The following is a 20,961-nucleotide window of genomic DNA, read 5'->3' on the forward strand; positions in this document are numbered from 1 at the left end:
TCTGTGACTAGCACCCCTCTGATCTACAGAGTGCCTATTTACAGTAGAGGGTGTAAGAGACAGGTAGGACAGCAGAAGTTCATTTATAGATCATATTCTAACCAAAATCCTACAGTCCCACCACTGTGTAGAGTTCAACATGTGTGTGTAAATGTGTGTGTGTGTGTGTGCGTGTGTGTGTGTGTAACAGGAGTGAGAGTCTTCAGATTGATGGAGAACGCTGATGAATCCGATGATTCGTGTAGAACTGCGTTCACTCCACACAGAGCTCTTCTACTCGAAGCGTTCATAATTCCTTGTCATTCGGACCCGTGGCACCATGTCAATCAGCAGCCTGAGAGCAAGGTTACACCAATCAGACATTACTGTAAGTATGAAAAGTATAGCTAATGCAGCCATATGTATTTTCTGAACTGGTATTGACAGTTCTAATAGGTCACCTAATGCATATACATTTACTTCAGATAAAAAATGCAGCTTTTAAATTTCAAACAATTTAAAAAAATTTCGAACACCTTGAAAGGTCAGTGGAAACCTTAGTTTGACTAAAATGCTGATTACACATTAATGGATCAACCTGTACCTTTTGGCCAAGGTGGTACAAAGGAGCCTAGCAACCTGGAAATTTCCACTGAGTTAGCACCGTAATCTCAGCCACTCATAGAGAGTATACATGAGCATGCATATACATTTAAGGGTCTTATCTGTGGGAAAGTTTCCACATGTTGACTAAAGTGAGAGTCTAATCTCTCTTCTCCCTACTGGTTCAAGACTGTTGTCCCTCTTCTCAGTGCTGGCTGGAGGCTATAGCTTCTCCTTTATATTAACCACGTTTTTTTTTGTTTTGTTTTGTTTTTAAGTACAAGCTGAGCTCTCACTTGACTCCGTAGCCAAGTATGATGAGGCCGATCAGAACACCGATGGTTCCATCCAGGTACCAGATTTTGGGCTCGTGTTTAAACACCTCTGCACTGATGAGGATGGAGAACCCCATAACTCCTCCCACGAGTGAATTAAAACCTGGGACACAAAGACTGGGATTAAACTGAATTTGCACTAGGTTTATGTACATTAAACTGGGCTTAAAATGGATTGATGTGTAAATTAAAGTGGTCTTAAAGTTGACAGAGACAGACATTATACGTCAAGTAAACTGGAAAGACACATAAAGCTTAAACTGAAAAAAAGAAAGAAGAATGATAATAAGTTTAGACAAGGAGAGCAGTGACATGTATTAATTGTGTTTAACAGGACTATTTATGCTGTCATGCTTGTGTAAACTGTTTCAATTGCCCATTATCCGTTTATGTGCCACTACCTCACTCCATTTCAGTTCATTTTCTACTATCTTTGCCTTCTGCTGTCTGCTCAGTAAATACACTTGGATAAGTTTAAGCAAAATGGCTTGTGAAGCAGCATGAACTTGATTTAGAGTAAAACTGCAGTACATACAGAAACGTAATATTCATGGACTGCGGTGTTGTCTCTTATAATGGTTTTTACTCTCTTCTGTTCTTCTGGAACATTCTATGGGTAAGTGTGTTGCTCAGCAGTAAACAAGAACTAAAATTCTGAAAGTCTGGTTTTGTGTACCCTGTAATGTTGGGATAGAGCAGTAATCTGTGATTACTGGATGTCTTTCGTAACCATGTAACTAACACACTGCTTTCTCAATCTAACCTCTGATGCCTGGATCAGACGTTTGGTCTGGACTTCTGGGTGGGACTGGCTGTGGGATGCAGTGCCTGAAGAGGTGGTGCAGAGCTTGAAATTGGGACACCCACTGCAGCCCTTTGCACCTGCTGTTGCATAAGCAATTCTGCCTGCTCCACCCCACCCTAGAGCTCCTCTCCATATTGGCCAGAGCCTTAAAGATGATTTTCTCCCTACTGGCTCAGGGCTGTACACTCTCCTCTCCCTACTGGCTCAAGAGTGTAGTCTCTCCTCTCCTTATTGGCTCAAGACTGTCATCTGTCTTCTCTCGACTAGCTTCAATCAATAGCCTTTTTCTTGTTGGCCAGCCACTATAGCCTTTTTCCATCCTATTTGCAACAAACTCTGCTATTGGCCAGGGTGGGAGTGGGAGTGGCTGAGGGGGGTCTAAGGTTGGTTCTGTTGCCATGGCACCGTGAAAAATCACAATGTGAGGTGGTCATTACGAGCGTAACCTACCAACAGAGGGACAACGTACCGTCAGTGATCAGGGCTCTGCTGGTTAGTACCTTCCCAAGCATGAACTTAAGCACAGCCAGTATAATACACACCACTCCACTGACAACCGACACACTGTAGAGAAAGTCATCCTGAGAGAGAGAGAGAGAGAAAGAAAGAGAGAGAGAGAGAGATGAAGAATGGGACTCTGCCTAAGCAGAATCATAAATATTGCACCAGGTCCTAGCAGGCATATAAAAATACATCTGTGCAACCCTGCAAGGGTACAGGGTCAAACAGAGGGGGGAAAAAAAAACAAAAAACCTAACAACCAGAAAACCGTTAAGGTATTTTCTGACAGTACTCTACAAACTCGACTGTGTGACAAATCTAAAACTCATCCATATTAATACTGCTAGGCTGAGAATCTCCCAAAATAGAATGAACCCGAGTGCTGTGTTATGACTACAAATAAACGTCTGTACACACCAGCCCCTGAGTGCAGTCTTCAACTCTGCACTCTGCTGCCACTGGTCTAAGATCTCAGACATCCTCAGACACCACCATATGTTAGGTTTGAGTGTTCTCTCTTGATTCCCACTCTAATGAGTTTAGTTTGTATTTCACAAGCATTCTGGTACTGGAGACATCACAGAGTTAGCAGTGACCTAATCATTAATGAGGAGGGACTTTGTCTCTGTATCAGCCTTATGTGTTACACACATTGCACCATGTGTGCTGGACACTGTCAAAGTGTCAGGACATATGCACGTTATTTCACCCTTGCACAAAAAGGTTTTACTGTTTCAATAACGATGGTTTGTCACTCTGACAATAAGCTTTTAGGTTTGCTCTTTTAGTCTGCAGAGGTTCCTCCCAGCCAAGCCTCTGCCTCTGTCACAAGCACAAAGAATCCCCAGCCCTTATTACGTTTTTATGAGAGAGAGAGAGAGAGAGAGAGAGAGAGAGAGAGATTCTGACATCAGCACCATCAGCACCAGTTGGCGGAGATGAAAAATATCAAAGCTATTTTTAGAATGTGCTTATGTGCACCAAAAAGAGCTTTACTTCCCTGAGCTAGACCTCCAGGGTAAAGCCAAAAGCCAAAGTTAAGATTAAATCAAATACTCTCTTTCCCTTCCTCTTTCTCTCTCTCTTGTTCTCTCTCTCTCTCTCTGTCTCTCTCTCTCTTTCTCTATCTCTCAATCTCTCTTGCTTAGTATGAGAGGGCATTTCTTTTATTTGTCTTGAGTTAATAAAATACGCTAGGTAAAGCAGATCAAATCTGTACCTGTGTGTTAACTGCTTTGTCAGAGTTAGCTCTTGGTTGGTTGGTAATGAAGCTATGTCGTCTCTAACTGATGTTACCGAGCTGTGTTCTCTTTCATTGCCTGGCAACAGTGGGGCAAGAATATTCTACGAGTGAGAGCATTTTGATCCCACGGTTCACACCTCTCCTCTGTCACATTCTTCATCTAATTACAGCAGTGACGGCAGGCACAGTCTCACGGACTGATGGAACACGGAAAGGTGCCATGCTCTTCATCTCAGCCGAAAATTTCTCTTCTGAAAGTGTTGCGTTTTCACATCACTCAACCCCAGAGCCTCCTAAACGGAATTCACACCCGCGGATGGAACTCAGACAGCAGGGAAAATGACGACACTCTCTCTCTCATAAACACACAAACGCTCACACTTACTCACTCACTCACACCAGTACACACTTCAGTTACTCTGTCACTGGTGTAGTCCACTTACCACTTCAGGCAGTAACTTGGTGGCCAGGTCATGGATGGCTTTGATTAGGATGGTAAAGGCAGACAAAATAAACACCACACCTAAGATAACACAGGCTCTGAGAGATAGAGAGACAGAGAGGGGGGGGGGGGGAGAATGATTTATCTGAGTTGTGTTAGACAAGATTACAAAAAAAAGGTTAGTCAGCCATTAGATGTCTGTGTGTGACTCCATTCATCTTCATTTATTTTCACCTTAGATCTCTTTTTCAGTTTGTCTTAGAAAGTCACAGGATCACCATAGCAACCATATCATTCAACCCCTTCATCTAACAAAGCTGAGAGAGGATCATACAGTCAAAAATGAAACAGGACAATACCCAAGAGTCAAACATCACTGCCTGTAATAACATACCCCTCTCCAGCAAAAGAGATTCACAGATTAATTAAAACAAATTTGGTTTAAAGGAGGATAAACTGGGTGGGGCTGAAATGACTGACTGTTTATATAAAGAAAGGACTGTTCAAATATGCAGAGGTTAATGGACCACAGTGAAATAAGGATGGAAAATAAATTAATGTCTTTTTTCATGGAACCTTCCCTGTAGTATTCCTTTAATCAAATAAATCTCACACACACTCCAAATTCCCGGGTGCCATTTCGATGGGTGTTTGGTTGTTAAGAGGGAAGACTGATTTTTAAACAATGTTTTAGCCAACAAAAAGAGCCAAAAGATCTAGTGGAGCATATGAGTGTCAGCTGGTTAAGTCACGCATGGTTGGTCTGGCTGTTTACACTGTCTGCTGAGACTGCCTGTTCCAGTCTCTCAACTTACACTGCTCTCCTCTCATCTGGGCAGGGGCTTAACCTTCTCACTGCCTCAGACTGGACAAATCCTCTCTCTCCACCCCTCCCTCCCTCCCTCTTTCTCTTCCTTTTCTCTCTCCTCTTATATCTCACACTTTACACACAAGCACACATACACACACACAGATACACACTCAGAGGAGGTCTAGATATCTTTTAAATTGTCCATGGTTATGAAATGGTCGCAAATGGTCATAATTCTGGCATGTTCTTCCTCACCAAAGCTTCAGTATGTTAATTAATTATGGTTATGACTTCAGTATGTTGATTAATTATGGTTAAGCTGTTTCTTTTAACATAGAGGCGTGGGGACAGGTGTTTGCTGTGTTTGCTCAGCGTGCTAACGGCTCGCTCACACACACACGCACACACACACACACACACATAGTGGTCTAGAACACCCAGCCCCCTGGGACGCCATAGGAGAGTTGCTAGGCAACTCAACAGTGAGTGGGTGTACAGGGGAGAAGTGAGGACAGCAGGGGGTGGGAGAGGTTTGGGGTGAGGGAGGGGTCTTGAGCTTGAGCATCACTGTTTCAAGTTCAGGGTAAAAGCAGGGTCGCTATTGGACATGTGCACTGTCACTCATTCTTATCTGATGGAAAGAATGATCTAGTCCTCAGTGTGTGTGTATCAGTCACGTGGAGACGAAAACTGAGCACATTACAAACACACGCACACACGCATCAATTAAAGTTCTGGAAAAACTGTTCCTTCCCAAAGGTTTCACCTGACACCTTGAACATGGCCCCTCTCCAAAACCACATGAATCTGCATAGTTATGCAAGTACACTGCATACCAACACAGCAAATGAAAACAAAACCAGTTGTTTGTTTAGTGTGAAGAAACACTAACTGGCCACGTGGATGTGAATCCATAGACACAAGGCATGTATAAAGTGCACAGAATATACTACCAATAACTGGACGTGTATGCGCCTTACATTACCTCTGGTTTGTCCTAATTTTCACATACAGAGTTTAAGTGTGAGATTTGAGGATGTGTAAGGTAACAGGTTTAGTGGACTGAGCAGGTCTTTCTGTCTGAGGGGATTTTTGGCTCACTAGCTGATGTCATCTCTCTCCCTGACGATCAGCATCACAACAGCTGTCCCCAAGAGACTGCGGCTTGTGGACTGCACCAGCGAGCAAGAGAAACAGGATGCTGTGTGTGCGTGCGCGCGCGTGTGTGTTTGTGTCTGGGGAGACCAAGTGCATCTCCGCTGCTCTCTTTCTTTTTTTGTCTTCTTTCTCTCTAACTGCCTGGCACTTCAACCTCTTCTTTCACTCAGTCAACAAAAGCCTTCTTGACCTTTACACACTGCCATTCTGTGTTTTACTGATAAGAAAAGCTGCACAGAGCCGACCACACACATACCCACACAGAGAAGGCCAGTACAGGACACCTTCTCTCACAGTGTCCACTGTCATGCACCTCACCTGGGACACACAAAGCCAGGTGGCCTGGTCCTTCTATGCACTACCAAGAGTTTCCATTACAGACTCACCCTCCCCAGTTTGGCTTATGGGACAAAATGTCTGTCAACTAAGAGCTCCAAAGGGAGGAAGGAACATCTGACAGTTTAACCCAAAGTATATGCAAATTTATCTAAAGAACCCCTTTATCAGTTTTCACTCAAGCATACAAAAGTGCTCACATTGTAATGTAAGTGTAATCTATATTCATGTTAAATGTTAAGTGGAAGCTGAGAAAAGTGTTGTTTAAATATATTCAAGTACAGTTTCCAGAAAGCAATTCTTATATCTTAAAGTTACATGTTCTCTAACTTTTAAAGAAATATAACGTTGTATAGAAATATAGACCTCAGTCCAAGACTGCAGTGCTCTCTCTCGGATACAGATTGGTTGTGAAAGTCCTGATTATGGACCAAGAAATGGCTACCTGAGGATTATTTGCAGCTGTAGTCTACACACTCCTCATTTCATTTCATTTTTGACACCATTATGCAGAGTAATTTGTTATCATTAACTACCTACAACAGAGGTCAAACACCACTGGATAGAATGTGGTGTTCATTACCTTACATTCACTTTGATTTATTCTCATGTTTATGTGGTCCAGGACTCAAATGTATTCCCTGTCAGCAGAATGTTGCTTAAACTTTGTGTTAGTGTGATGTCTGTGAGTCAACATGCATTCCCTGTAAACATAATATTTGCCATTGTTGCTTCAACAGAGATGAGAGCAGAGTTGTTTGTTGTTGTTGTTGTTGAAACTCTGTGTTAGCATGATGTCTGTGTGGTGGAGGACTCACATGTATTCCCTGTGAGCAGAATGCACAGCTGCTGCATTACTGTAGCGCCAAAGCACAATTATGGAGGACAGAACATCCAGAGTTGCATCAAACTGTCATGGGCAAAGAAGCACAAAAAAATCATATTTAACTGATACATCTGTAAGTAAAAAATCTGTAATTAAAATCATTCACAATAAAAAAATCTACTAGAAAAAAATCTACTAAAAAAAAGTACTAGCTCATATCCTACAAACTATGACACTAAATACGCACGACACATTGTTTATTGCACATACATGCAAAATTCCCACTTACCATTCAGCCAAACCAACAAACCACTGATGGAGCAATGTCTGATAATGTATTGATACACAGAGTAATACTTACAGCAAAACCAAAGGCTGATGCACTATGCCTCATGATGGAAACAGCTAGAGAAAAACACAAAGGAGAGAGAGACAGAAGAGGGAGAAAGAGAAAGAAGGAGAAAAAAAGGAGAGAAGAGACAGATAATGGTATAAATTTTATTTATTCATAGAGATGTTGCGCCAATCACACTGTTCAATATTTCCATAACAACCATTACTACCAGCACGTAATTAACGTAGTGTGTGGGTCGGTTACAGATCTCCAGAGGACAGTGAGAGAACACTTGAATGGACTCCAGAACGCAAAAGTGCCCTCTGGCTTAAGTTACAGTGCTTTGGGCTGCGGTAAGCACTTCCTGTCACGTGACCTGGGATACGAGAACCGCACTGTGGCCCCTCTCCAGATATCGACCCACCCCCCCGCATTGACCCGAGATGCCCTGCTTCATCTGCCCCGGGGACCCAGGCCCCTCTCCTAATGAAAGGTTGCAGTGTGACTGGCTTTGCTGCAGCGTGTTCATGAAGAGATGGATCTGTCTACCTCCACGCTAAACCAGCACTGAGCCTCCACAGCATGCTGCATCATGCTCCCAACAGAACCAAACACTCCGTTTACCCCTGGATCTGGACACATACACAGAGCGTCAATGTCAGAGCTCAGTTCATGAGGTCAAGAAAACAATAATAAGGGATGAGCAATGTCCTCCTCTCTATCCTATTCTTTAAAGAACAAAAGAGAGAAAGAAAAAAACCCCAGAAAATCCTTCACTTAGTCCCTCAAGTAACTCTTTCCATCAATATGCCCCCCCCTCCCAAATCTCCTTCACCAGCCCAGCAGAGGAAAGAAAACACTCAGGCTAACGTTGTAAGTCCAAGCCAGGCTGTTGGCAGACACTGAAAGATGTGAATAAGCTCACAGAGACTCACAATCACAGACAGTGTGAGAGGACTCTGCCAGTAGAGATCAGTCTGTAGTGTGGGCAGTGGAGCTTGTGGCTTCGGAGAGCGCTCAGGCTCGTCAGATGAGCAGGATCGAAGCAGAGCCTCCTGGTACCTCAGGCAATTTAGACTCAGACACAACGACACAGAGAAACTCTGTGGGAGGAACCGTGTGAGTCTGTTCGCTAACTGCCGTTACCCTTCAGTTCACATTCTGTGATCCTCCACTGCTGTCTTCAGGGGAGAAGTAAGTTATAAAAAAGGTTTGAGTGAAACTTCTGGCAATGTGATCACATTAAGAGGGGTATCATGACCAAACTGAAGTTCTGAAAAGTAGAGCAGGAAAATCCTGGACAGGCAGTTGCAGTATGTAGAATAAACAGTCTTTTGCAAATATGATTTTCCACAGTGTCCACGGCCATCCCAGTTATGTTCTTACATTGCAACCACAACAGATCACAGTTACAATCTTTGTAAATAAAAACATTTTTTTATTTTTGGCCTTCCAATATTTTGCTGGTATCCTCTCCCATTCTTTTCCAGGACTGCTGTATTCCAAATCACCACAGTTACCCACCAGGGTTTTAAAACCACCACAGCCAGAGAGTATAACACTACTTCAGCAAAACTGACTATAACACAAACACAGTCTGACTGACTATAACACAGATAACACACAAAACACAGCTACCATCTAGCAATCTGACTCTGGTAATGACACAGGTGTAGTATGACTGTAATTATGACACAGGTGTGCTATGACTGTAATTATGACAGGTGTAGTATGACTGTAATTATGACACAGATGTAGTATGACTGTAATTATGACACAGGTGTAGTATGACTGTAATTATGACACAGATGTAGTGTTAGAAAGACCGAAAGCTGTGGCAGTTCGTCATGCGCGCATGCGCTTAGGACTGTGTCATGTGCGTGTTTTGTAACATACCTGAGTGTTCACGCATTACAAGCTTGGTGGCTCATTCGCCTGTTGTTCTATCCAGCTTCGCGTATTTGCCGTTCGACTCCCTCCCTACCCCCCCCTCGAGTGCAAATTGTGTGTCGTTGACGATTTACCACAATATTGCATGTACAGCGTTCTCGACAGTTAAACCCCGTGTATTACTGTGCTGCCGGAATCCTAAAATTAAACCCGTTAACTGGCATTCTGACTCCAGAGTTGTTCTTACCGACACACCAGGGCGACACCACAATATCCGAGCACTCCCATACAGTCCTTTATCCAGTACTAGTTTCAACATTGGTCCTTCGAGCCGGATTGTGGTGCTACCTTGGATTCCTAATCCTTCAGAATGCAACATCCTTCACTTAGTGGGGAACTTCCACCAGCTTCTACACGCCCTAAGCGCCAGTCTCATCCACCTGCTTACTTGAGAGACTATGATGTCCAACCTGCAGGCAAAAGGCAAACACTACAGTCTCGGGCACCTAATGCAGCACAGTACGCACAGGGGTTAGAAGACAGGCACCACAGCATTACAGTGGTTGGAGCAAAGGGGATGACACCACATTCATCTCGCTCTGCCAGTGCCAGCCCTGTTAGCCAGTATGCAGAGTTTATGACAGTGGATGAATGGAGTACCATCGAGGACTCACGGGAAGCTAAGAAATCTGCAGATGAAGGTAACATGCAGTATTTCATCCGTCCCGATGCACGCATGGCAGTACCACCAGAGGTGGAACAAAGACCCTTTCCATCCTTCCATAGACCTTGGGAGGATCCTGAACCTCAAGGGACACAAGCAGTGCATTATAATAGACCTGTTGGATTGTCATCTTATGAACAGTTTGCACTTCATGGTGATAAGTCTTGTTTGAGTGTTTATGGTGATACTGTGTTTACCCCTTGGCAATTTCCCCTTGTCACTTCCCATGCTCCACCACCAAAGTCTAACGTACTACCTCTTTCAGAGCCTGTGTTACAACCGCCACCTCAGAGGTTTAGCACACCGGCCCCCATGCCTTACCTAGCACCTCAGCCCCTCATGCCACAACCTCCTGACCCTAAGGGAGGCAGGATTCCAGAGGTAACAAGTAGAGCCCACAATCATCCTGTAGACCCTGCTGCGCAGTCGGCAGATAGGAGAGAGCAGCTCGTCATGGACTCCCTAAACAGGATGATGAGTGAGCTACAACTCATCAAGGACCAAGCAAAGGCAGCTTTGCCTAGGAACCCACACTCAACTCCTCCACATCCAGGTGAACAGTCTTACCATCAGCATTTACATCCACCTCAGTATCAGGGAAGACATCATCACCAAGTGCCTGCCTCCGGCAGCCAGCCTTATGCCCGTGAGTATCCACAACAGCCTGTTTCCAGTTGGAATCCACCAAGACCTTCAGAGCCACCACGGTCAGTTAACCGCAAGCAGGCATATGTGCCCCTGGATCCCCAGCCTCAGCTTGGGCCACATCCAACGGCATTTGGTACACCAGCACAGCAGCCACTGGCATTTCTCAGAGAGAGAACTTATCGGGGTCCCATTCCAACCATTCCAGATTTCTCCAAAGGAGACCCTAGTGAGTTCACCCGTCTCAAGATCGCCTTAGAAAACCTCTTACCTCCTGACGCCACAGAATTGTTCCGCTACCAGATTCTTCTGGACCATCTTAAGCTAGAGGAGGCACGCCTAGTGGCCGACGCCTATTTGAACTCACCCACACCCTATTCAGATACAATGGCCGCATTGATAAATAAGTTTGGTCAACCTCAGAAGCTAGCTCTGAAGAAAATAGCCTCTGTAATGAATGCCCCAGATATCCAACAGGGAGATTCACAAGCCTTCCAGAAGTTCGCCCTCCAAGTGCGTGCTCTAGTGGGGATGCTGCAAACCCTTGGACGCGAAGGTGTGGTGGAGCTCCAGTGTGGGTCACATGTAGAACGGCTCTTAAGCAAACTGCCCTCTGATTTGCGATCGGAATTTCGCAGACGAATGTGTCGGCAACCTGGAATGGGGTACAACCTGATAGATTTCTCAGAATGGCTGCAGTATGAGGCATGGTGCCAGGACAGTGAAGGCCAAGCTAGTCTCAAGGAGTCTAAGTCAGAGAGTAAGCGGCGGGCAGATCAGAAACGCGACACTAAATCTTCTCGTCCAGCCACGATACTTCATGGTGCCGAGGATACCTCCGACAAGCATCCAGCAGAGCTAGCGTCAAGGAAACCTGACAGCACAGGCAAGAAGAAAGCAGGGCAAGCTTACTGTCCATATTGTGAAAGTGAGGCACACTTCTTGAGCCAGTGTGATACCTTCAAGTCTTTTGATAAAGACCAAATTATACAGTGGATTAAGACCAACCGCCGCTGCTGGCGATGTGGGAGAGCACATCAGGCAGCGCAGTGCAATCTCAAGAAGCCCTGCAGTAAGTGCCGAGGTAAACATCTCCAGATACTGCATGATGTTAACATCAAACCTGTAAAGGAAGGGTCCTGTCTTGTCAGCTCCGCCACCGAGACCCTGTACCTAGACCGACCAGCAGAGTGCAGTCGAGTTCTCCTGAAGGTTGTCCGGGTTCTCCTCCATCATGAGAACAAGACACTTGATACCTACGCAGTCCTAGATGATGGCTCAGAACGTACAATGCTTCTGCCTGCAGCTGCACATAAACTAGGACTACAAGGGCCTCCAGAAACTCTAGCTCTGCGGACCATTCGCCAGGATGTGCAAACGTTGAACGGCACATCAGTTACCTTTCGCATTTCATCCGTCACCCAGCCCAACAGAGCCTTCCGAATTAGTGATGCTTTCACCGCCAAGCGCCTCAGCCTAGCTGATCACACATACCCTGTGGCTACCCTCAAGTTAAAATTCAAGCATCTCCAGGATATTCCTCTGCAAGCCTTTGACAAAGTAAGCCCTATGGTACTCATTGGGGCGGACAACCCTCACTTGATAACTCCAGTTGAGCCGGTTCGTCTAGGACCCCCAGGGGGCCCTGCGGCCATTAAGACCAGGCTTGGTTGGACACTCCAGGGTCCAGCAAGGCTTACAGAACTGCAGTTATCACCCCAGCAATGCTTGTTCACTTCACTCAGTCCTCAGGAAGTAGAACTACGGAGGAATGTGGAGAAGCTTTGGCAACTGGATGTCTTGCCACCTAGAGGTGAGAAGCAGGTAACACGCTCAAGAGAAGACCAACAAGCTATCCATCTACTTGAGTCTAAGACCACCAGAGTTAACGTTAATGGCATTCTCAGGTATGCAACCCCATTGCTTCGGAGGAAGAGCTCCCCATTCTTCCAGGCTCCCATGGAGGCCGTGATGCCAAGGCTCAGAGGCCTGGAGAAACGCCTACTGAGAGATCCAGAGAGCTCAGCTGCCTATGAAGCAGAAATAAGGAAGCTAGAGGTAGCTGGTACTGTTGCAAGGTTACCTGTACAAGAGACACCTTCTGGTGGAGAGAGCTGGTATATTCCGCACCACATGGTGCAACATAATGGAAAAAACCGGATAGTGTTCGATTGCTCCTTTCGGTACAAAGGCCTCAGTCTCAATGAGTCCCTCCTGCCTGGCCCTACGTTGAGTCCTTCCCTACTTGGAGTCCTCCTGCGTTTCAGGGAACACAGTGTCGGCATTAGTGGTGACATCAAAGGCATGTTTCACCAAGTGCTATTACTTCCTGAAGACAGGCCCCTTCTGCGCTTCCTTTGGCGCAACATGGAGAGGGAAGAAACACCTCAAACCTATGAGTGGCAGGTGCTGCCATTTGGGACTACTTGCAGCCCATGTTGTGCTACCTATGCGCTGCAGCGGCATGTCGTCAATCACAGCAGTGCTGAAAGTGCAGAGCGGTTCTCTATAGAAAGGTGCTTCTATGTCGATAACTGTTTACAGAGCCTACAGTCTGCCCAAGAAGCAAAACAGCTGATCGACAACCTTAGAAGTCTCCTTGCTACTGGAGGATTTGAAATCCGCCAATGGGCCAGTAACTTGCCCGAAGTCATAAACCACTTACCTGCTGCTGCCAGATCCGACAAATTGGAGTTGTGGCTGGCACACGACAAATCTGAAGCACATGAATCGACGCTAGGGCTGCGCTGGCAGTGTGATGCTGACACCTTCAGCTACAAGCACAGGTCAGTTACCTATAATGATGCCACCATGCGTAACATTTACCGTGTGTTAGCTAGTCAGTACGATCCTCTTGGGTTCATGCTTCCTTACACCACGCGGGCAAAGATACTGGTTCAGCGGCTGTGGGACAGACAGAGAGACTGGGATGATCCTAATCTCCCCGAAGAGCTTCTGACAGCCTGGCGTGCCTGGGAAAGGGAACTTAAATACCTGCCTCAAGTACAGCTACCTAGATGTTACACCCCAGCTGACATGGACCACCCAGACACCAAGAGAGACATACACATATTTTGTGATGCCTCCGAGAAGGCCTATGGATCGGTTGCCTACTTGCGGTCCGAAGATGTCAAAGGAATGGTTCATGTTGCTTTCCTTCTTGCACGTTCAAGAGTTGCACCTCGGAAGCAGCTTTCAATGCCCCGGCTAGAATTGTGCGCCGCAGTAACAGGGGCCCAGTTAGCGAAGCTACTGAAGAATGAGCTCACCTTTGAGATCCGCCACTTTGTGCTTTGGAGTGACTCAACAACTGTCCTCACATGGCTGCATTCAGAGTCATGCCGCTTTAAAGTGTTCGTTGGCACGAGGGTGGCGGAAATACAAGACCTTACAGACCTCAAGGCCTGGCGATACATCGATTCCTCCCGGAATCCTGCAGATGACCTCACTAGGGGTAAAACCATGCAAGAGCTAGTGGAACCTAGCATATGGTGTCACGGACCAGACTTCCTACAGTTATCTCCTGAAGAGTGGCCAATCGCTCCTTCACAGAACCACTCTGAATCAGAGGACACTGCCGAGCTCAGGCGTTCCACCTTCTGTGGACTGAATATTACCTCCGATGTGCAAAGAACAGACGGGCCTACGTTCAATACCTGGAAGGAGCTAGTGGAGTCTCTCGCTCATGAGCTTCACGGGGCGGCTAACCTGTCTGGACCTCCTCCTGCTAGTACGTATCAGGCTGCAGAGATGCTTGCTTTCAGGAATGCTCAGCAAGAGAGTTTCGCAGAAGAGTATGAGCTCCTCAAGGCAGGTAAATCCTTGGCTTCCAGTAGTCGTCTCCTTTGCCTTTCACCTGAGTTCGACACAACTCATTTAGTCATCAGAGTGGGAGGACGACTCCGTAGAGTGGAGGGGCTCGATCCAGCAGCCATACACCCCATTGTACTTGACCCTAGTCACCCCTTTACGAAGTTGCTTGTCCAGGAGTATGACTCCAAACTGCACCATCCTGGACCTGAGCGAGTATTCGCTGAACTGAGACGCACAGTGTGGATCCTAAGAGGTCGTGCGGCAGTAAAGCGTCACCAACGAGGATGCGTTGAGTGTTGCCGATGGAGAGCCAAACCCTCCTTTCAAAAGATGGTTGACCTGCCTCCACACCGACTTAGGTTGTTTAAACCAGCATTCTACTCCTGTGGTATTGACTGCTTCGGCCCGCTCCTAGTAAAGGTAGGCCGGAGGATGGAGAAGAGGTGGGGTATTCTCTTCAAGTGTCTCACCACAAGAGCTGTACACTTAGATGTGTTATCATCACTTGACCTTGACTCCTACCTGATGGCGCTACGGAGGTTTATAGCTCGGCGCGGCAAACCAGCAGAGTTATACTCGGATCAAGGAACCAACTTCCGAGGGGGTGAGAAAGAGTTAAGGGAAGCCTTTTCCACATTAAACCCTGACCTCCAGCAGCAACTGGCTACCCAGCAGATTTCCTTCCACTTCAATCCACCTGCTGCACCCCACTTTGGTGGTGCATGGGAACGAGAGATCCGCTCAGTAAAATCTGCCATGTACACCACTATTGGCTCCCAGACAGTTAACGAAGAGGTGCTCAGGACCGTCCTCATTGAAATTGAGTCCATACTCAACTCTAAACCCCTGGGCTATGTTTCAGCAAATGTAGCTGATTTGGATCCGGTCACACCAAATTATCTGTTGATGGGGCGGCCTGACAGCTCATTACCCCAGGTGGTGTATCCGCAATCAGAACTCCTTGGGCGTCGGAGGTGGAGACACTCGCAGGTGCTTGCAGACAGGTTTTGGACTGCATTTGTGAAGAACTACTTACCTAGTCTGCAAACGAGAGGCAAATGGAAGACCCCTGCTCCTGACATCACAGTTGGATCGGTAGTCCTGATGGTGGACCCCCAGTTACCCCGGTCCCTCTGGCAGATCGGGAAGGTGGTTAAAGTGTTTCCAGGTCCTGATGGCCATGTCAGGACAGCCGAAGTACAGATCAAGGACAAAGTGTACACTAGGCCCATTGTTCGTCTCATCACTCTACCCGAGATCCCCAATGACGAAGCCAGGGAATCATGATTGCTGATGGAGGGCTGTTGGTCTTTCTAGGAAGCACATTTGACACCAAATGTGGGGGCGGCAGTGTTAGAAAGACCGAAAGCTGTGGCAGTTCGTCATGCGCGCATGCGCTTAGGACTGTGTCATGTGCGTGTTTTGTAACATACCTGAGTGTTCACGCATTACAAGCTTGGTGGCTCATTCGCCTGTTGTTCTATCCAGCTTCGCGTATTTGCCGTTCGACTCCCTCCCTACCCCCCCCTCGAGTGCAAATTGTGTGTCGTTGACGATTTACCACAATATTGCATGTACAGCGTTCTCGACAGTTAAACCCCGTGTATTACTGTGCTGCCGGAATCCTCAAATTAAACCCGTTAACTGGCATTCTGACTCCAGAGGTGTTCTTACCGACACACCAGGGCGACACCACAATATCCGAGCACTCCCATACAGTCCTTTATCCAGTACTAGTTTCAACATGTAGTATGACTGTAATTATGACACAGGTGTAGAGTGACTGTAATTATGACACAGGTGTAGTATGACTGTAATTATAACACAGGTGTAGTATGACTGTAATTATGACACAGGTGTAGTATGACTGTAATTATGACACAGGTGTAGTATGACTGTAATTATGACACAGGTGTAGAGTGGCTGTGATTATGACACAGGTGTAGTATGACTGTAATTATGACACAGGTGTAGTATGACCGTAATTATGACACAGGTGTAGAGTGGCTGTGATTATAACACAGGTGTAGTATGACTGTAATTATGACACAGGTGTAGTATGACTGTAATTATGACACAGGTGTAGTATGACTGTAATTATGACACAGGTGTAGAGTGGCTGTGATTATAACCCAGGTGTAGTATGACTGTAATTATGACACAGGTGTAGTATGACTGTAATTATAACACAGGTGTAGTATGACTGTAATTATGACACAGGTGTAGAGTGGCTGTGATTATAACACAGGTGCAGTCTGACTCACAGTCTAACCCTGGTTATGACTCTGGGGTAGAGGCTTGGATCAGTAGCAGACACTGAGAGAGAAATCTTGCTTTGACAGCAGAGATTCTGACCTAACTCACCAGAGATGAGACACTGATCCTCAACTGAGCATGTCAAGTCAATGACTTAAACAGACATACGGTCAAAAGACAGCGCTGGCAGCCATGAGCAGATAACAAAGTCTCTCTCTCACTCTTTCTCTCTCACCTTACTTAAACCTCAATTATGGGCTAACTGGCATAATAACTGTTACTCACTTCATATCCTCCTTCACACTTTCTTTCACAGTCCGTTCCCTCTTAAAGGAGCAACTGAATGGCTATGTCACATTCTTTGTACTCTCAACTCTGCTTCAGGCATCACACAAAACTATCTGCAAATAGTAGTGTTTTCACCTCACAACTTGCAAGAGACACAGGAATCTCTCTCTCTCTCTCTCTCTCTCTATATATATATATATATATAAATCACACTCAGCCTGGAGTAACTTACCATGCTATTCAGCTTCTTACACTGTATTAAATCATTTAGAAATCATTAAGAAGACCTATTCAGATCTGAGCACCTTTTTAATGAATCAACAGCATCAACATCATTCTGAAAACAAACACACACACACACACATACACACACCACCAAACGGTCTTGGTGATAGCACACTATGGCCAATTAACGGTGTGTTGTTATTGTTGTATGGTCTGTTTAATCATCTCCTTTCTCTTCCTTTCAGCACTCCCTTAATTCAGAATGCAATGCTCCTGTACATAATTACTTTTAATGACTTGCAGGAACAAAGACAGTCATTCTCTCTAGCCTAAAACTCCTCGTATTTCAGTCAATCATCAGCAAGAATTTGACAGATTCTCACTGCCAAAATAAGCATCTTTGAATAAAACCATTTGTAAATTCAGTTAATCTGTGATCATAAACAGTGACCATAAAATATATGTGACAATAGGGCTGGGTGATATCTACTGAATTGGCATATGACAATGTGATGGACAATGATTTGGGGGATGGGGGGTGTGGGGTAGGGAGGTGGGGGGCTGCACGCTGAATGAATTTGTGTTCAAGAACGGCACTGGCGTTTTACATTTTCAGCTGTAAAATGTGAACTTGCAATACCATGGCAATGGACAATAATGGCTTTTGAAAAGTATTTAGGGTTCAGAATGTGCTATGTATTAAGAATAACTCACAACAGTCAGTTCGTTTTTTTTTGAAGGATGGCGTTTATCAGTTTTTGCAAATGAACTCCTCCAATATTCTCAGTTAAATGTACGGGGCGAGACATGGTGAAAAGGGTTAGTAACAATATAACGCTTAGGCATTATTTGTTTAAGACAGGTATAGCAGAGAACGCAAGAATTCGCCTGTAGGTTAATCCCCAGTTTTGTGATACAAATAAAGACCCACCCCCTGATTTACAGAGGCAGGAGCAAACCAGGAAGATTTAAAAATATTTTTTTATGTTTGCGCCTAAATTAAAACATGCTTTCATTGGGCGGTAAATAGTGTGACTAAATAAGCTGTTTTTCCTTTAGTAAATCAGGCGCAAGGAGCTGTTATAATAGTTAGAATAAACCCATCCTTCATTTTTGTGCTCTCTGGCTGACACCCCTTAAAATACATCAGTTCTACGGCTCAACTTGATCCCTGCAAATAAGTAATAAATAAGAAATAAGTAATAAATATATTTTTCTGCGTTATAGCAGAGACACTGGAATTATAGTGCGTGTGTGTGTGTGTGTGTGTGTGTGTGTGTGGCAGAGTGTGCCCCGCTGTTGGTGTGGACCGGGGGGGGAATCACGATGCTGGGCTAAACATCGTGATGGCTGTCAGCCATCGGCGATGGACGATGGTATCGTCTATCAGCCCAACCCTATTTGACTAATCAAAACAGAGCTGCAGATATTTTCTAGTCTAGATAAATTAAAAATACCACTGAGGAAGAAAATCTCATAAATTGTTGATCTGATCTGCTTCTGTTTGAATGAGAACAGAGAGTTTATGTGGCTGTTTGTTTTTGGTAGAAATAGGTCTAATTCACCTGTGTAAAACAACTCTGGCATCTCTCAAGCTTCCAAACACAACAGCTATCAGAAACCGCAGCTGCTGAGTTTCCCAACGTAACCACCCACCTGCGACTTCAGAGATTAAACCAAAACAATTAGTCTAGTTTCTCTGTGTTTGGATTCTTCCATGAATATATTATAACAACTCGTTGATTTTTTTTCTCTTTTTCTCTCCTGTACTGCTGAATAAACTCACAAGCACACAACTTGATTAGAATCAAATTCAGGCACCTTTCTTCAAACTGTCCTTGCGCTCTCTCTCTCTCTCTGCTAATTCTTCCATAGGAACAACAGAGGGGCCCATGTTCATCCATCTTTTTTTCTCTCCCCACCTTTTCTCTCCTTCTCTCTTCCTTCCCTTCACTCTTGCTGGTTCCTTACTCTTATTTTTAGCCCGCCGGCTCTCTGGGAGTTGGCACTCAAGGCTTTTACCGGCTGGCTGGGTTGAATACATTAATACCATAGCACTGTCTCTCTATCTCTCTCTCTCTCTCAACTCAACACTCTGCACTGTAGATTTAAAGTCTCTTTAACTGCCACCTTGTGCCCTGCCAAATCACCCCCAGCCCTTATTTTGTTTTAATTTATGTAATTAATTAGCACCACCATTCATTACTTATGAGGATGGATGAACTGAGGCAGTATGCATTTGTTTCTCAAGCTCAAGTGGAAAACCAGGTGAAGTGGTTAAAATTCAGATCAAAATGAATCAGAATAAAATGAAAAAGAGTCAAACTGAAACAGTCTTCACCTGAAGCACTCCCAACACCCAGCCATTAAACAATTTAACCCTCACCTACATACTGCTTATGCGGATATACAGCATGTTGCTCTCAGCAAACAGAGTATCATATCATCTCATCATATCATCGCATCATATCATCATAATGTTATCGTCGTATCATTATCGTAATATCTCTGTATACGGTATACGGTATGTACATGTATATCATAAGGAAGTGTCACATGTATTTGTATTTGTATTTGAACAGAAAACAAAAGTGAGTGGGGTTTAAACTGGAAACTGTTAAAAAAACAAAGAAAAACCTATCCTTAGACGTGTATCCATTGTAAGCAATAGCTGTCAATTTACAGTTAAAGTTTACAATTTGGTATTTCACAGACACATTTAAACCAAAGCAACTTACAGTTAGTGCATCAATCAGGTTTAAGTACCTCATGAGCAAAATATTGCAGTAGGAATGCAAATTAATTATTTTCAGTAGCAAGCTCCTGTATATCCTGCAACTATAAAACAGAAATCTACGAACAAGACCTGCAGCATAGAGACAAGGTTAGTGCAGAAGAATTTTTTTTCCTTTTCCATTTTACACCATAAAATATAAAAACATAACATAAAGGAAAGGTTACACATTAGGGGACAGGTAGATTCTGAAAAGGTGGGTTTTCAGTCTCCTGTGAAAGATGGTGAGTGATTGTGCAGTTCTGGTTGGTTGAGGAAGGTCATTCCACCACTGCGGAGCGAGGGCAGAAAGAAGACGTGGCCAAGTGAAACGGCTGCCAGGTTCCCAAAGGAGGTTGAGTGGAGAGATTGGGTTGGAGTGTATGTAGTGATTAGAGACTGAAGGTAGGATGGGGCAGAGCCTCTTGGGGCCCGGTAAACCAGCACCAGCGTCTTAATCTGGATCCGGGCTGCTACTGGAAGCCAGTGAAGTGCAGTGAGTAGCGGAATGACATGAGAGTGTTTTGGGAGGTTCACTACCAGCATTCTGAACCAGCTGAAGCGACCTGATAGCGCAGGCAGGTAAGCCAGCCAGTAAGGCGACAGATGACAAGTGCTTGAACTAGGAGATGGGTTCCTTGTTGGGTAAGGAGAGGGCGGACCCTCCTGATGTTGTAGAGGGAGAATCTGCAGGACTGGCTGACCGCTGCAATGTGACATGAGAAGTTCAGCTGCTCGTCCAGGGTCACGCCAAGGCTTTTGGCTGACCTGGAAGGGGACATCACGGAACCCTCAATGGTGATCGGAGTGCTGATCATTGGAGAGCTCTTTGCTGGAAAAAAGAGAAGCTCGAACTTCTACAGATTGAGCTTAAGATGGTTAGTGGACATCCAGGAGGCAAGGTTGGCTAGGTAGGCTGCCATGCGTGGCTGGACCTGAGAGTCGGATGGGGAGAACAACTGCGTGTCATCGGT

At 45.2% G+C, this 20,961-nt stretch overlaps 1 protein-coding gene across 1 annotated transcript in view; it reads right to left on the minus strand.

The window, feature by feature from the left end:
• Positions 1-273: 273 nt before the first annotated feature.
• tmem163b (transmembrane protein 163b) overlaps positions 274-20,961 on the minus strand; it is a 29,958-nt gene continuing 9,270 nt past the window's right edge. Inside the window, exons 3-8 of the mRNA XM_030772771.1 lie at positions 7,401-7,444; positions 7,032-7,123; positions 3,910-4,006; positions 2,192-2,303; positions 879-1,020; positions 274-334 (exon numbers count right to left, since the gene is read on the minus strand). Of these exons, the coding sequence (XP_030628631.1) occupies positions 274-334; positions 879-1,020; positions 2,192-2,303; positions 3,910-4,006; positions 7,032-7,123; positions 7,401-7,444 (548 nt within the window). The remainder of the gene's footprint in view (positions 335-878; positions 1,021-2,191; positions 2,304-3,909; positions 4,007-7,031; positions 7,124-7,400; positions 7,445-20,961) is intronic.

The sequence above is a fragment of the Chanos chanos genome, chromosome 4 (genome assembly GCF_902362185.1).
Source record: "Chanos chanos chromosome 4, fChaCha1.1, whole genome shotgun sequence".
NCBI lineage: Eukaryota > Metazoa > Chordata > Actinopteri > Gonorynchiformes > Chanidae > Chanos > Chanos chanos.